This window comes from Tupaia chinensis, unplaced genomic scaffold (assembly GCF_000334495.1).
Source record: "Tupaia chinensis unplaced genomic scaffold, TupChi_1.0 Scaffold139072_1, whole genome shotgun sequence".
NCBI lineage: Eukaryota > Metazoa > Chordata > Mammalia > Scandentia > Tupaiidae > Tupaia > Tupaia belangeri.
This window is the reverse complement of record NW_006198962.1, coordinates 994,932-1,012,226: the sequence shown is the minus strand read 5'-3', so window position 1 is coordinate 1,012,226 and position 17,295 is coordinate 994,932. Positions and strand designations below refer to the sequence as shown.

Below are 17,295 nucleotides of genomic sequence, written 5' to 3'. Positions count from 1 at the left end.
AGCTTAGAGGCAGCCAAGAATCCAGGCACCTGGATCCATAAGAGAAGAGGAATTTCTTGGTGAGTCCAGTGTTCTCTTCATGGTCTCCCATCCCCAGAGCCTGTGCTGATTCTTAGGTTCCCAAATTCTGAGAGGTTGCAACTGGAGACAGAAAGATTTTTTGTAGATACTGAAAGTCAGCACAGGTTTCAAGAACCAGAGGAAAAGAAACACCTTATCTTCACAGGAACAAAGATAAGAATTGTATCAGGTTCCATTTTAGAACTTAGGCAAGCAAGAAGATAGTGGAGTGAAATATTTAAAGTGTTGAAAGGAAAAAAAACCACCAACATAGAATCCTACATTTAATGAAAGTATATTCCAAAAGTGAAGGAGAAGAAAAACTTTTCACACAAACAGTAATTCAGAAAATTTGTCGCCAGTAGGCTTGGCTTGCAACAAATGTTAAAAGAAATTCTTGGAAGGGAAGAAAATTAAACACCTCAGAAACTTGAATCTACACCAAGAATGGAAAAACATTATAGAAGGAATAAGTGAAAATAAAGTAAAATATTTTATTTCTCTTATTCTTAATGCATCTAGCAGATTACAGTGTTCAAAAGAAGGACAACGAGGTATCCATTGTTTATAGTCTATGGAAAGGTGAAAAGAATGTTAATAATGTGACAATGACAGCAGAAAGGACAGAAAAGCTCTGTTTTAAGGAATCTGTGCTACCCATGAAGTGGTTAGAATTACACAACTCAAAGATGAGTTGTAAGTGTGTTCTACAAACTCAAGAGCAACTACTTAAAAAGTTAAAAAAAAAAAAAAGAAGAAAGAAAAAATGACATGCTAGAAGAGGAAAAAAAAGAAATTAAATAAAATGTTCAATTAAGAGGAGGCAAAGAAGAGTGGAAGATCAAAAAATAAAAGTAAACAAGTACAGCAAATAGAAAATAGTAACCAATATGGTAGTATGAATCTAACTATACCAATAATCCCTTTAAATATTAATGGTCTAAACACATTAGTTAAAACACTGAGACTGTCAAAGTGAATAAAAAATATGTAACTATAATATGTATACTGAAACACACTTTAAATATTAAGACACATACAGATGAAAAGTAATGGGACAGAGGATGATAAACTATGCTAACACTAAACAAAATAAAGCAGAATTAGCTATATTGATTCCACACAAATTATCAAGAGAAACATCGGGGATAAAGAGGAGCATTATGAGCAAAGGATTCTGAGAAGATGGCAGAGTGGGAAGCACCAAGAATCTGTCTATCCATTTGGACAACAACAACACAGGCAGAATCTGTCTGATGTAATTATTTTGGAACTATGAATTTTATTGAAGGATTGCAATGCCCAGGTATGTGTCGAATGGTAAGTTGCAATTAATTTCCATTGATTTCAGCTCTTAGCATGGTAGCAGCTACCCGTCTCCCTCCCTGGGCCATGGTAAGCAGTTGTGCATGCATTCCTAGCACAGCCTGCACAGAGCCTGTGGGAGGCTAGGTCAAGGTGAGAAAAGGTCCTGTCCTCCAAACATCATGGATCTGTGCTCTGATTGCTCATTGCTGCTTCTGATTCCAGAGGCACAAAGAGTTGGTGAACACTGTTGTTACACCTCCTGTTCATTATCTTCACTATACCCTCTGCCCATTGCTGCAAGCCCTTCCCCCACCTAGCTGCTTCATTTTTCTCTTTTTCCTTTTTGGGAGACTTTAAAACAACTGTCTTAACGATGCTCACAGAATGAAATGAACAATGTAGTCAAACTGAAAAGTATCATCAATCAACCAGATCTAATCTATATATAATAGAATACTTCATCCAATGGGACCGGAAGATGGCATGGTGGTTAAGGCACTGGACTCCCACATGGCTAACCATGGTTTGAGTCCAGGAGCTGGCAGCATGCTTTCTCCTTTTCCCTCAGTCTCACTGGTCAAGTTAAATAATGATGATGATGAAGAAAATTAAATGAAATAATTTTTAAAAAGAACACTTCCTCCAATAACAAATTAATAAATATTCTTTTCAAGCTCATGTGGGCTATTTACCAAGGTAGACTACATTATGGACCATAAAACATCCATCAACAAATTTGAAAGAATAGACAATGTGCAAAGTGTGCTCTCAGACCACAACAGAACGAAACTAGAAGTCAGTAGCAACATGGTAACTGGAAATTCCCCAAACCCTTAGACATCAAGCAACATAGTTCTAAAGATTAAAGACTAAGTATCAGGAGAAATGTACAACATTGAATGCGTATTAGAGAAGAAAGAAAATCTAAAATCTCTGACCAATTTCCAAGGAAACTACAGAAGAAGTGGGTTAAATAAAAAGTAAGCAGAAGAAAGAATTAGAGCAGAAATCAATGAACTTGAAGACAGAAAATAAAAGAGAAAAAAAAAGCTGTTTTTTTTTTTTAAGATTAAAAATTCAATGAACCTTTAGGCAAATTAAGAAAAAGGAAAGGAGACAAGTTACTAATATTAGAAATGAAAGTGGAACTATCATTGACCACAGGGACATTGAAAGGAACATTGTGGACTGTGTGCCTACAGATCTGAAAACCTAAGTAAAACCAGCAGATTTCTGGAAAGTAATAATTAATCAAAACTCACACAAAGAGAAAGAGATTACCTCAATAAGGTTACAGCTATTTAAAAATTGTGTCAGTAAATAATAACAGAAAGTTCTGTATCCAGTTGGGTTCCTTGGTTCTACAAAACAGTTGAGGAAGAAAATATACAAATTCTCTACCATCTCTTCTAGAAAACAAAAACAATGCTTCCTCATTTATTCTATGAGGCTGGGCGCATGTGCATGCATGCACAAATTCCCAAAAATTGAAAAAAAAATAGAAACTATAGACCTGTATAATTCATGAATACAGAAGCAAAAATTTTTAACAAAATATCAAATTAAGAGGCCAGCAGGTGGCATGGTGGTTAAGGCACTGGATCCTACATGGATAACTGTGATTCAAGTTCCAGACACAGCTGCTTGAAAAAAATGCCAAGCACATGTGCATGTGGGCCCAGAATCCTGAAAGGAGAAGGGAGGAGAAGGGATTATAGCATGGCCATCTTCCTTCAAGAATGACTTCTCACTTTCCTCTCTTTCTCTCTGTCTTTGTCTTTCTCTGGCAAATACACAAACCCTATAGGAAAAAAACAATTAAATAAAATAAAACAAAGCCTACTACTACCACCATATTTATGATCAGAAACAAACTATATTTCTGCAAATATTAGAAATGAGCAAGAAAGTTCTCACCACACCTATTCAACATTGTCCTGGGAGTTCGAGCTAATGTAATAACACATACGCAGAAGAAATAAAAGATAGACCGACCGGGAAAGAACAAATCAAACTGTCAACCACCCAGCAGATTACACGGTTGTCTATGCAGAAATCTCACAGAATTAACCAAAACCAAAACTGAAAACTCACCTGAAACTATTCTAGTTATAGCAAGCTGCAGATAAATGGTTAGTAGATAAAAGCTAATTACTTATAATTACTTTTATACTTTTATAGTCTAGTAATAAAAAGTTAGAATTTTAAATTAAAAACACAATATGCTATAGTATATATACTATAGCACCAAAAAATAAAATAAAATAAAATAAAATACTTAGGTAAATATCTAACAAAAATATGCATAAGAGCTATATGAGGAAAATTTTAAAATTCCGATAAGGAAATTTTTTTTAAACCTAAATAAATGTAGAGGTATTTCATGTGCATTAATAGAAAGTCTTTATATCAAGATGTCAGTTCTTTCTATTTGATTTATAAGTTAAATGCAATTCCATTTAAAGTACCAGTGAATTATGCAGCAGATATTGGAAAACTGATTCTAAAGTTTATAGAAAGAGGTAAAATACCCAGAATAGCCAACACATTACTGAACAGCAACATCAGAGGTCCAGGATACTACTCAACTTTAAGACTTGGTAGAAAGCTCCAATAATCAATGCAGTGTGGCCTTGGTACTAAAAGAGACAAATAGATCAATGAAACAGAAATAGATTTATATGAATGAAGTAAACTGATCTTTGAGAAAGGAGCAAAGTCAGTCTAATGAAGGAACAATATTCTTTCATTTATTTATTTATTTTGAGAGAAATTTTCATTACATGGCATGTGCTCTCACTGGAGAGACAGAGAGACAGAAAGCAAGAAATCCCCCCCCCCCAGGGGAGAGGGGAGATGGCCACGCTGCAATCCCTTCTACTCCATTTTCCTCTCAGGATTTTGGGGACTTACTCACACATGCCCTGCGTGAGTTTTAAGCCACTGGGTCCAAGACTTGAACTACAGTTAACTACATGGGAGCCCAGTAATATAACCATTTTGCCATCTGCTGGTCCCAACTATATACTTTTTTTTTTAAGAATTATTTAATTTTATTTATTACCATTTTTTTTTAAGGTGACCAGAGAAAGACAGAGAGAGAGAGAGAGAAGGAAAGTGAGAAAACAAGCCAGGACTGGAACCGCAGTCAGCCATGTGGGAACCCAGCCCCCTTAACCACCATGCCACCTGCCGGCCCCCAACAATATACTTTTTAACAAAAGTTCTAGAACAACTGAATACCCATATACAAAAAAGAAAAACAGAATCTAGACATATACCTTAAGCCTTTCTTTGAGATTAACCCAAAATAGATTATAGACCTAAATGTATGTATAAAATGCAAAACTGTAAAACTCCTAAAAGATAACACAGTAAAAAAAAAATTAGGTTGTTGGAAAAGTCATGATGTATTTTTGCAGAGAAAAACAGAAAAATATGTTATGACTTTTCCAATGACCCAATAGATGATCTTGGGCTTGGGAATAAATTTTTAGATATAACAATGGCATGATCCATGAAATAAATAAGAAATAACAATGGCGTGATCCATGAAATAAATAAGAAATAAGATGCATTTCCTTAAATTGAAAATTACTGCCCTGCAAAGGAGACTGTTCAGAGCATAAAATGGCAAGCCACAGAGTGGGAGAAAACACAAAACATGTAAGTAAATATGGGAACTCTGTATTTTCTGCTCGTTTTTCTCTAAGACTAACACTGCTCTGATACAAAACAAACAAACAAACAAAAATAACTATTACTTTAGAAAATAGCAATCATTACTCAATTAGAAAATAAATAAAGACATGAATTCACATTTTGCTGAAAAGGAGATGTGGACAACAAATAAGCACATGGAAAGATGTTCAACATCATTATTCAACAGAAAAATGCAAGTTAAGATCACATTGAATTACCCTAATCTCCTATTGAAATAGCTAATATAGAAAATAGTGGGACCAGCAGTTAGCATAATGGCTATGTCGCTGGACTCCCACATAGTTGACCGTGGTTCGCTTTCCAAACCTGGTGGCTTAAAACTCATGCTGGGCGCGCGTGCATGCGTGCCCAAGATCCTGAGAGGAGAAGGGATTGTGGTGTGGCCATCCCCCCTGGGGGATGATTTCTCGTGTTCTGTCTCTTTGTCTCTCTCTGTCTGTCCGGTGAGCGCACGCGCCCTGTAGCAAAAACCTCTAAAAGAAAGAAAGAAAGAAAGAAAGAAAGAAAGAAAGAAAGAAAGAAAGAAAGAAAGAAAGAAAGAAAATAGTGACAATACCAAATGCTGATGAGTATACCAAAAACATTAATTTTTCATGCATTGCTAGTGAAACTGCAAAGTAGTACAGTCACTCCAGAAAATGTTTTAGTTCCTTAAAAAGCTAAACAGCTACACTATGACCATTCATTGTACGCTTGGTGATTTATACCAGAGAAATAAAAACAAATGAGGGTGCATATTATGAAAAAGTTATGCATGGATATGCATGGATTTAAATAGTTTTTGCACTAAAATAAACTCTAATTCCATTTTTTTGTGAACTTTTTGATGTTTCCTTATGTGCCCACCTAGATATCTGAAAACTAATGTTTATGGATGTTTTATTTGTAGTAGCCAAAAAATGGGAATAACTAAAATGTCCTCTAAGTCACCAAACAAACCATGGTACAGCTAATCTGATACCAACTCACTAAGGTACAGCAATAAAAAGGAGCAAACTATTGATACATGAAACAACTTGGGTGTATCTCAAGGGCACCATGTCAATGAAAAAAGGTGGTCTTGAAAAGTCACAATCTGTATAATTCCATTTGTACGACATTTTCAAAATGACAAGAGTGTAGAGGTAAAAACAGAATTAGTGATCACCAGAGGTTAGGGACAGTGGGAGATGAGAAGAGTGTGAGTGATGATGATAAAGGGGCAGTATGAGATGGATCTTTGTGGTGACAGAATATTTCAGTATTCTGACTGAGGTACCAGTTATTTGACATTGTACTACATTTATGTAAGTTACAACAATTGGGGAGAAACAACAAAAGGTACAGGATCTGTGTATACTAGCTTTGTAATTTTCTGTGAATCTATAACTATTCCAAAGTAAAAATTTTAATTTTTAATATTTAAAATTAAGGACACTACAAATTTATTTATGAGGTGATCATAGTTAAAGAGATCATTGGTAAAGAGTAAATAGGTCAGATGAAAGCTTGGAGATAAAAACATATAAAGGAGTATAAGAGATATTTGGCACTCTATGGAAAGACCAAACATATGCATAATCGAGTCCCAGAATGGTAGGAGGGAGGAAGTGAACAGAAGCAAATACTGAAAAGACAATGGGTTGAGAATTTTTTAAAACTGATGAAAGACACTAAATTAGAGAATCAAGAAGTTCTGTGAAACTCAAGCAGAATAAATACAAACAAAACAATTTTTCTTACATTGTAGTAAAACTGCCTAAAACAAAGTCAAAAAGCATATACTATAAGCAACCAGGGGCTGAAGGAAGGTAGGAATAACATTGTCTCATTATCTTTGTAAAAACAATATTAGGACTGACAGATGATCTCAACAGAAGTCATAAAAGAAAGAGGTTGGGACCAGTAGTTAGCATAATGGCTATGTCACTGGCCTCCCATATAAGTCAACTGTGGTTCACGTCCCGGACCCGGTGGCTTAAAACTCATGCTGCATGCACCCAAGATCCTGAGAGGAGAATGGAGGAGAAGGGATTGCGGCGTGGCCATCCCACCTGGGGGTGATTTCTTGCTTTCTGTCTCTCTCTGTCTTTCTGGCGAGCGCATGTGCCCTATGGCAAAAACCTCTCCAAAAAAATAAGAAAGAAAGAAAGAGATCAATACACTTGTATTTAAAGTACCAAAATAAAATAGCTACAACCCTAGAATTCTATACCCAGCAAAAATTCTTTCAAAAGTGAAGACAAAAGAAAGACATTTTTTGAAAAACAAAGTTGAGGTAATTTATTGTACTAGATTTATACAAAGATAATTTCTAAAGGGAATTTTTCAGACAGAAGAAAAGAGTGTCACATAGAAATAATAAAGGAATGAAATGAAAATCAATGGAGAGAGAAACATAGACTTATCTCAATATATATTGCCAATATAAAACATCATCGATGTCTCATCAAGTGCTAAGCATATGTAGAATTAAAATAGATGATACTAATAACATACAAGGTGATGGAAGGATAAGAGAATACATAACTAATAAGCTAAAAATAAAGAAAATGAAATATTAGATCATCAGGAAGTCATGATGCATTTTTGCATAGAAAAGCATAGAAAAATACTTCATGACTTTCTTGACAACCTAATGATATAAACACTTCATACAGGAAAAGTCAAGAAAATAGAGGGAAAAAAATCATAATAGATGAAACAAATAGAAAGATGGTTGATAACATTTAAATGTGTTAATAATTAAGTGTAAATGTACAAATGGGTAACAATGGTTATGGATTTAAAAATAAATTTTAAAATAGGAAATAATTTTATGCTGCTCTCACAGGACATACTTCAAGTATAAGAGATCAGGCAAGTTGAAAGTAAAAGAATGAAAAATATATATCACACAATCTCTACCTGAAAGAAAATAAATGAATCCTAGTGATGCTGGATGAAGTAGTCCACAGGACAAGAACTATTCCTGAAGATAAAGAGCGCTTTTTCTAGTGATATACTGTCTTTCACCAGGAAAAACTAGCAATTCTGAATCTGCATGCACCCAATCCCTAAGTTTCAGAACATATCTAAAATCCGACAGACATAAAAGTAGAAATAGATATATCTATAATTCTAGTGTGAGATTTTGTTTGATTTTTGTTTTGCTTTAGTTTTTCTGTGGGGACTGTGTGCTCTCCAAGGGGGATGGGGAGTTAGAAATCACCCTCCAGGGGAGATGGCCGTGTTGTAAACCGCAATCTCTTCTCCAATCTCCTCTTGGGATTTGGGGCACACATGCATATGTGCCTGACGGGATTTTCAAGACACCGAGTCACGACTTGAATCATGTAGCTGGCCTTGTGGGATCCAGCACCTTAGCCTCTATGCCACCTGCTGGCCCCATAACGTGAGATTTTAACATACTTCTCTGAGCAACTGATTTACATTTCTTTGGTTATTAGAAGATGAGAACTGCTTTTACTGGGTATTTATGATTACATTTGGAATTGACTTTTCATGTTTTTCTCCCATTGGAATGCTGCCTTTTGCCTTTTGCCTTTTGATATGTAAGCCTTCTTTTTACTGTAAAATATACTTTGTAATATATGCTATAAGTAGTTCTTACCAGAATTTGTCTTCTTATTTGTAAGTTCCATAATTTTTCTTAAGGATTTTTTGCTTTAAGGTGTGTGCACTTGCCGGAGAGTGGCAGAGAGACAGTGAGAGGGAAAGTGAGAAATCACCCTCAACATTTTGAGTCTCAGAGTTAGTCTGGCTCGAAATCATGCCAGACACTTCTCTCTCTCTTTCTCTACCAAGCACACATGTCCTGTAACAAAAACCTAAAAAAAAAAAATCAAAAAAAAATCTATACAGACTTCTCCTCAAGGACTAATTTTTAAATGAAAAGTAGTGGATGTTATTAGCATGTGGCCCATACAAATACCCAGTGTAGATTGTTCTAACAATTAAGAAATGCCCAGCAGATAGTGTAGTGGTTAAAGTATTGGACTCCCACATGGCCAAATGCAATTCAAACCCTGGACCTGGTAGCTTAAAAATCATGCTGGGGCCATGTGCGTGCATGGCCAAAACCCCAGGAGTCTCCAGGAGAAGGGATGGAGGCATGACCATCTCCCCTGAGGGCAGCAGAGTGGGGGGATGACTTCTCACTTTCCCTCTCATTGACTCTCTCTGTCTTTCTCCAGCAAGTGCATACATCCTATAACAAAAACCTTAAAAAAAAAATGAAAGGAAGAAAGAAAACAAAAAAAGAAAGGAAGGAAGGAAGGAAGGAAGGAAGGAAGGAAGGAAGGAAGGAAGGTAGGTAGAGAGAGAAAAAGATAAAGAAAATGCCCAGGGTCCAAGTGGGGCAGCAGTAACACCATTGGACTCACATGGGAAAGGTCGTGGGTCTGGGTCCCGGGTCTTCCCTGAGCACAACTTGTCCAAGTACATGTACCTCGATTTGGGCTGGCTGGGACTAGATGTGGATTGAAGCATGCAAACCCTGTTGGGGATGTGTCTCTCTGTTTCTCTCTCACACACAGTAAATAAATAAATTTACAAAAAAAGAGGAATGCCCAGATGCTGAGCATCCATGAGAACCCATTTCTCAGTTCCAGATATACGTTAAGAATCTTGAAGTTTTGGCAACATGTTGCCCGTACCTGGCTACATCCCTAGAGATTCCGGCAAAATGAATCAGGAATTAGTCCTGAGCATTGGTGTATTTTCAAAGGTCCCCTGGTGATGCTAATGTGGAGTCAGGCTGAATACCCCGGGGAACACCATGATCACATTTTAATGGCCATCTCATGATGTATCGTCCCAAACACCGCATTCTGCCATGGCCAGTGGGGGTTGCCACGTGCTAGTTGCAAAGCCAAGTATTCCCCAACCCAAATGCTTATCTGTACAAGAGAACCAGCGTCCTAACTGGTCAGGTAGATATTTGATCTATGGTTAGTATCTGCTTGTTTACAACACGCTTCTCACAAACGAGGCACCTTAGTAACGACTGAGAGCAACTGATCTGGACAGCGAGGCCTCTTGTATCTTGTTTTTTCATTTGCTTCACTCATCACACATTCCGCAATGCAGAGAGCATCTGCCATTGCACGGAGGCCGTCAAAGGATAATCATAGGGTGTCCCTTCAACAGGAAGCAGAAACAAGTCTCCTTGGCTTTACAGACTCCTCTAGGCTGAAATATTCTGGTTCTTTCTTTCTGAGATTAAAATATATAGAATGAAGGTAGCTCATTTGTGTTGTTTTCAAATTCTGAAATATTTCTAAATGATTGTATACTAAGATGCAGAGATAAATTTATAGTATTTCTAAAAAGCACAAATGACCATGTTGCAAAAAAGCTTAGGAAAGTAAAAAAAGTTTGAACACAGAAACCACACACACACACACTCCTCTCCTGAGAGGAGAATGGAGGAGAAGGGAATGCGGCATGGCCATCCCCCCTGGGGGGTGAGTTCTTGCTTTTTGTCTCTCTGTCTCTCTCTGTCTTTCTGGCAAGCACATGTGCCCTATAGAAAACATCTCTCAAAAAAAAAAAGAGAGAGAGAGAGAAAATAAAAACATGTTGGGTATGTGGGTATGCATGTCCAAAATTTAGGACAGGATGGAGAAATGGGGGAGAAGGGATTGTGGTGTAAGCAAGCCCCACTGGGGGCGGGGGTGCTTGCTTGTTCTCACAGGTGCGTGTACATACCCTCTGGCAATTAAAAAAAAGTATATAGAAATAAAGAAACCATCTTTCTCCAGCCTTCCTCAAGGAGACAACGTATGTGTCACCAGGCCTACAACCATCACACCACCCTTAAATGTGGCTTCGGGACTCCCAGGCCCTACCCCAGAGCAGGTTGGGAGACTCCCAGGGTGCCGTACACAGCAAGTGCTGCTGAACTTACAAAGAATGGGATGAGGCCAGCTGCCTTGTCTCTCTCCAGTGCCTCCTGCAGGGCAGACGCTCGCATGGCAAAGCTGCCATCTGAAGGGATGGCTTTCAACTTCACTCCACCAATTAAGCCAGCTCTTTCCACTGAGGAGTGTGCCTGAAAAATAGCAGCAGAGTTGGGTTTGTGTGGGGGTGTTCCTACCACCCTCATATGCCTCCCTCTCTGCAGAGAGCACCCACCAGACACTGGGTCCTTTTGCACACGGTGGTGGCCAAGCTGATCTCTTTTCTCTCTCTTCTCCACACCTTCAGGAACATCCCTTTTCTTGGAGCTATTTCAACTCATATGGAATCTCTATTTTAAGCTTAATGAATCAAGCACTATTAGGGAACAAACACTATTAGGGAATCAAGCACCTTGGGGCAGTAGTGGTGAGGATTTTCATTCATTCATTTGAATTCATGAGCAAGTGGCAAGCTCTGCGGGAGTGTGCAGCAGAAACACGATGTGTTACTGCGATGCTGAGGCACATGGGAAGGAGGTCCCAGGTTTGCATCCTGAGTTCTCTCTGTACGTACCAGGCACGCATGTGCATGCCTGTGATGCTGGCTGGCACTAGGGGTGGATTATGGCATGAGGACCTTATTGGGAGTGACTCTTTCTCTTCAAAATGAGTGACTTGAGAGGCCCTGGAGAACACTGCTCAGAGGCAAACCAAGAAAGCACAGGTTCAAATTCAGGCCCTGGCTCTTCCTGAAGGGCCCTGGGCAGCTTGGTAGCCAAGCTCGCAAATGGTGTCTGAAGAGAGACCCCAAAGGCAAGGCACCAGCACTGAATGGCAGATCCACCCTCCTTGGGCAACCCAGCAAGGCAACCCTCCGCCATGCAGCCTTCTCCATCACTGTCTCTGGGTTGACACCATCCAGGGGCCTGTTATCACATGACATAGCAGAGCCAGGATACGGGCTTGGACTCGATGTTCTCACAGAGCTCTCTGAGGGCTGGCCAGCTGACCCCAGCCTCAGTCCTCCTAGGAGAAATGGCAAGGGGCTGGTCGTGCAGTCTGTCAGAACAGTTCTCTTTTTAGATTGATCGCTCCAGTTCCGACCTGAATCTACCCTTCCGATAAGTGCAGCTCTCTATCTCTATCAAGGGGCTGCTCCTGGATTTGAAATGATGCTGCATGGGTTTGTTTTGCTTTGTTCGAATTTGACATAAAACGAAACACTGGAGCAGCAGGTGGCACGGTGGTTAAGGCAGCTGGATCCCACATAACTGACTCGGTGGTTAGGGTTCTGGACCTGGCAGCTTGAAAAATCACACCGGGCATACGTGCATGCATGCCCAAAATCCTGAGAGGAGAGTGGATGAAAAGGAAGTGCAGCATGGCCATCCTCCTTCAGCGAGTTTCCTCTCTCTCTCTCTCTCTCTCTCTCTCTGTGTGTGTCTCTTTCTGGCAAGTTCATACATCCTACAGCAAAAACTGAAAATCAAACAAAACAAAACAAAACAAAGTTCAGGCCTGAGGTTGGTGGGGCGTGGGGCCCATACCCCTACACTCACCTGGTCGGACGCATAGGCCACCAGCTTCTCCAGAATGGCGGCCTGTGTCAGTGCCGGCGAGGCCGCCTGCAGCCTCTGAATCGCTTTGGTCCGAGCGGCCAGTAGAGCCATCAGAGTGGCCTCACTTGCACTCCCCTACATTCAAGAGAAAGGACGAGAATCAACTTCAACACACAGCATAGGAATCAGGGTCCGAACTTCCGGAGACATACCATTTTATGTCTGTATTTTTCTTAAGAGATGAATGTGACGTTTCCAAGCTCACTCCTGACTGCACAGGGATAACTGCACCTGCAACTACCCTCTCAGCTCATAAAACCCATCTGACATTGCTTTGCCTACTGTGTGTAGCAGTTATAGCTAGCGGGGCCAGCTGTGGGCATGCGCAGGTAGCATCACCACTTGCAAAGACTGAGCTTCATGAGACCTGAGTTCGGTTCCCAGGCCAACTTGAACACACTGGGTGTGGTTGTATGTGCCTGTATTCGAGCTAATTGGGATGCTGGGGTTAGAGGATTGCAACACAGCACGAAGACCCTGTCAAAAATACAAAATCTGCCTCCACTTCCCCCTGGTCCCCTACATAAAGGAGACAATAAATAGCTAACATTTCTGAGCACTTAGCACGCACCAGGTCTTGTGAGTCCTACTGTGCAGGCATTGTTTCCTGGACTCCTCCTACCCTGGCCCAGGAACTTCTGTTCAAATCTTTATCGGAGGAGGACGCTGGCCCAGTGGCTCCATGCTTAGAGTTACTCAGAGCAATTAGTATTTATCTACGAACTGGGAGTGCATTTTCCTCCAAGAGGCCTTGAAGGATTTTTTTTTCTAATTTATTTACTGGGAACCAGCAGATGGCATAATGGTTACATTGCTGGACTCCCACGTAGTCGACTGCAGTTTGGGTCCTGGGCCCAGCAAATTAAAACTCATGCTGAGTGTGTGTGTGTGCGTGCTCAAGATCCTGAGAGGAGACTGGAGGAGAAGGGAAGGCAGAGTGGCCATTCCCCCGGTGGCTCTGTCTCTCTGGCGAGCACGTGTACCCTATTGCAACAATCTCTCAAAACAATTTACTTATTTTTTAAATGTATTACATATTTCATATTTTAATCAAGTCCCCATCATATATATGTATGTATGTGTATATATATATATATATGAAATTCTGCTTTTTCAACAGAGAACTTAAAATTTTCTGTCAAATGCTTTCTTCCCTTGTACCTCACACCCACCCCAGAGGATTTCTTTCAATCCGTAATGTTATAGGTTAAATTACATCTCCCCCAAAAGTTCAAAGGATGAAGCCTTAAACCACAGTACCTCAACCATATCGTATTCTGAGACTGGGTGTTTACAAGATAAGTTAATGGTGTGGTGGTTAAGACATTGGACTCCCACATAGCCAACCATGGTTCAAGTCCCTGGTGACTTGAAAATCATACCAGGCACATGTATGTATGTGCCGAAAATCTCCAGAGAAGAACGGAGGAAAAGGGGTTACAGTGTGGCCAACCCCTCTGGGGGGTGATTTTTTTCACTTTCCCTCTCTCTGTTTCTCTCTGGTGAGCACACATTCCCTATGGCAAAAACCTAAAAAAAAAAAAAAAAAAAAAAAAAAAAAAGATAAGTTAAAAAGTTCTTTAGGGTGAACCCTTACCCCTCAACTTGTGTCTTGATGAGAAGAGGAAGCTTAGACCTCAGGCATGTGCATATGCAGAGGAAGACCACCTGAGGAAACAGGGGAGAGGCCTCGGGAGAAACCCACCCTGCTGACACCTTGACCATGGGCTTCTAGTCTCCAAAACTATGAAAAAACGCATTTTTGCTGTTTAGTCCACCCACCACCCAGTCCGTGGTCTTTTATTATGGAGGCCCTAGCAAATGGATAAAACTGATTACAACAAATTATTTAATCAAAACAGTAAACAGTTCCAAATCCACTGCTTTGAGTCTGGGAGTGGATGAAAGACATGCATAGGTTATACACAAATATCATGCCATTTTCTATAAGGGACTTGAGCATCCTTGGATGTGAATTTTGGTGTCATGCAAGGTATGGATCCTGGGACCAATCTCCCGTGCATACTGAGGGATGACATCACATAAAATAATTAAGTAGAAATGCTCATTTCTTCCATTAACTTTTTATCCTCCCTTCATCCATCCCAATTTCCCATTTGACTTGACCATTCATCTGCTTTACTTATTCTTTTGAGCTAATTCTCATCTTTTCGGGAGATGAGTAATACTGAAAGAAGGACATTTATTTTGTTTCCAGAGCTCTAACGTATGGGTTAAGCTACATAGATACCCAGACCTCATCTTCTTTTTTAATAAAGAATCATTTTATGCAACTTTATTTATTTATTTTAATTTGACCAGACAGGGACAGGATGAGAGAGAGAAAGGGGGAGTGAGAAAGCAAGGCACCAGGTCCAGGACTCAAACCGCAGTCAGTCCTGTGGGAGTCCAGCACCTTTAACGGCCACGCCACCTGCTGGCCCCATCACAGTCTTCTTAATTCAGCATCTAAAATGGATATTACATTTCCTTCAGGCTATATTTTCATGAACAATGATTCGGATGTGATTTTAGACCAGGTTAAAGGAACAGGGTTGACAAAGCTAAGTCAGCTAGCTATCCCAGGATACCCAAGCTCCCTGGGGGGCAGGCTCTGCATCTTGTACTGCTGGGCTCCCCACCATTCCCCCCACAGGCCAGATTTCCTCTAGTTTCTCCTCACCTCCAGTTGGTTTGTCATGGGTCAGTCCATTGACTCATGAATTCTCAGTAAAAATGTACAAAGGGGGTCAGCCCTGAAACTTAGTGGGTAGGGAGCGAGATTCCATACAGCTGACTGTAATTCAAATCTTGACCCTGCTGACTTGAAAAGCACATCTGGAGTGTGTGTGTGTGTGTGTGTGTGTGTGTGTGTGTGTGTTCCCAATCCTGACTGGACAGAGAAATGAAGAAGTGACTGTGGCATGGCCATGCCCCATTGGGGGTGCTTTCTTCCTCTCTCTCTGTCTCTGATGAGTGCACACACTAGCAATTAAAATATATGTACCATGAGAAGCTTATGTAAGGGAGAGCTTGGGCTCTCCTCCTCAGCACTCATTACATTGTAACTCTCCCTGTGTGGGAAGCCTTGGAAGTCAAAGACTCCTTCTCTGGACCACATTCTAATGAAAGCCTTTGGATCTCTTTGCCACTTGCCTGTGGGCTTTCTATTAGGCGCTGCCCATGTTCTGAGAGAAAAGTCCCCTCCTTCAGGGAACGAAAACTGATAATATATATATTTTTTAAACCAAAGAAACAAGCTGGCAGGAGAGCATCTGGGATTCAGTGCTCCCACACCGCCAGTGCACTGTGGCAAACTCGACCACGAAGTCCAGTGACCCCCTCTGCACTTTGTTGAGAGCAGATCTTTGCTGAGGGCAGAGGAGGGAGGGTGGCGGCCTCGTGGAGAGGGCGGTAATGATGCCTTTGTGTGATCATGGCAGACAAAGGTTGCCATGGCAAGCCCGTTCAGGGGGCAGGAGGGAGTGCTGGGAGATCTGTGCTGGGAGCTGCCGAGGCTGGGAGCAGACACGTTCTTTCATCTTCTACTTGTCTCAAGCATCACCTTGTACACGGCGAGAATCTTGCTTTTCTTCTCAAGAGCTTTCAAACCCAATTAAGATACTGTTTTCACAGGCCACATTAGCCCAGCCTCACAGGATGACTTGCTATTTGACTCAGGTGTCTGTCACTGTGCAGACGGCCGCCAGCTATGATGACAGCCCTGACTGGATCAATGGCGCAAGCTGGCTCGTGGGCTGTCGTCACACTCTGGTGTTCTTTGGGGCCTTGCAAATTGCAGGCAATCAGCCCTGTCAGCTGCAAAGGGCGAGCTTCCGTCTGCAAACACAGGCCCCACTGCCTGCTTTGTCCAGCAAAAGCTGAGTGCCTGGGCTCACAGGGAAATTTTGTTGAGGCCTGAGCTGACAGACGTCAGGATAATTCCTACCAAATACTAGGACGTCCATGATCTCTCCACAGTGGGACTGCCTTGAATGAAAAGGTTAAACTCATGGTAGCATAGACCTCTGTGGACACTGGTCTGTGGACAAAAGCCAATGGTCTGGATTGAATTAGTGTAGAACTCACATCTCTAGTCCTCGGTCCTATAAGCCTTTAACTGTCTTTAACTAGCTTCTGCTCCTGAACACGTGAAACTACCTTTCTAAGTCTTGATTTTCTCATCTACAATGTGATCAACACTCAAACCAAAAAAGTTATAAAGCACAAGAAATGGGGTACAACATTGCCAAGCTTATAGTAGATATTGAATAAAAAGTATCTATTAGTAAAATAGACACACCTTAGATTATAGGGTAGTCCTAAAATGCTTTGAGGGGTATCAAATGAGAGGTGTCATCTTAGGCTGCTGAAAAGAACTGAATAGACAATGGTTTCATTCTTAAAATCTAGTGACGCAGAAATTCCTCTTTTTATTGTTGTTCTACTTTGATTTTTGGTGGAGCATAAATGTTGAACATAAATACAACCAAGAGAGCTCAAGGGGAGGTTGATAATCTCTCATGATTATTGAACATATACTTAAGGGTGTCCTCTTTTTTTTTTTTTTAAGATTTATTATTTATTTATTCATTTTAATTTGACCAGAGAGAGACAGAGAGAGAGAGAGGAAAGTGAGAAAGCAAGCCACCAGGTTCAGAACTTGAACCATGGTCAGCCATGTGGGAGTGTCCAGCACCTTA

The 17,295-nt window shown here is 40.5% G+C and overlaps 1 protein-coding gene across 4 annotated transcripts in view; it reads right to left on the bottom strand.

The window, feature by feature from the left end:
• The window catches only part of DDC (dopa decarboxylase), a 113,008-nt gene that overhangs the window by 50,085 nt on the left and 45,628 nt on the right, over window positions 1-17,295 (bottom strand). For all 4 annotated transcript variants that reach the window (XM_006161795.2, XM_006161796.3, XM_027765630.1 and 1 more), the window contains exons 5-6: window positions 12,533-12,667; window positions 10,982-11,125 (exon numbers count right to left, since the gene is read on the bottom strand). In XM_006161795.2, the coding sequence (XP_006161857.1) occupies window positions 10,982-11,125; window positions 12,533-12,667 (279 nt within the window). The remainder of the gene's footprint in view (window positions 1-10,981; window positions 11,126-12,532; window positions 12,668-17,295) is intronic.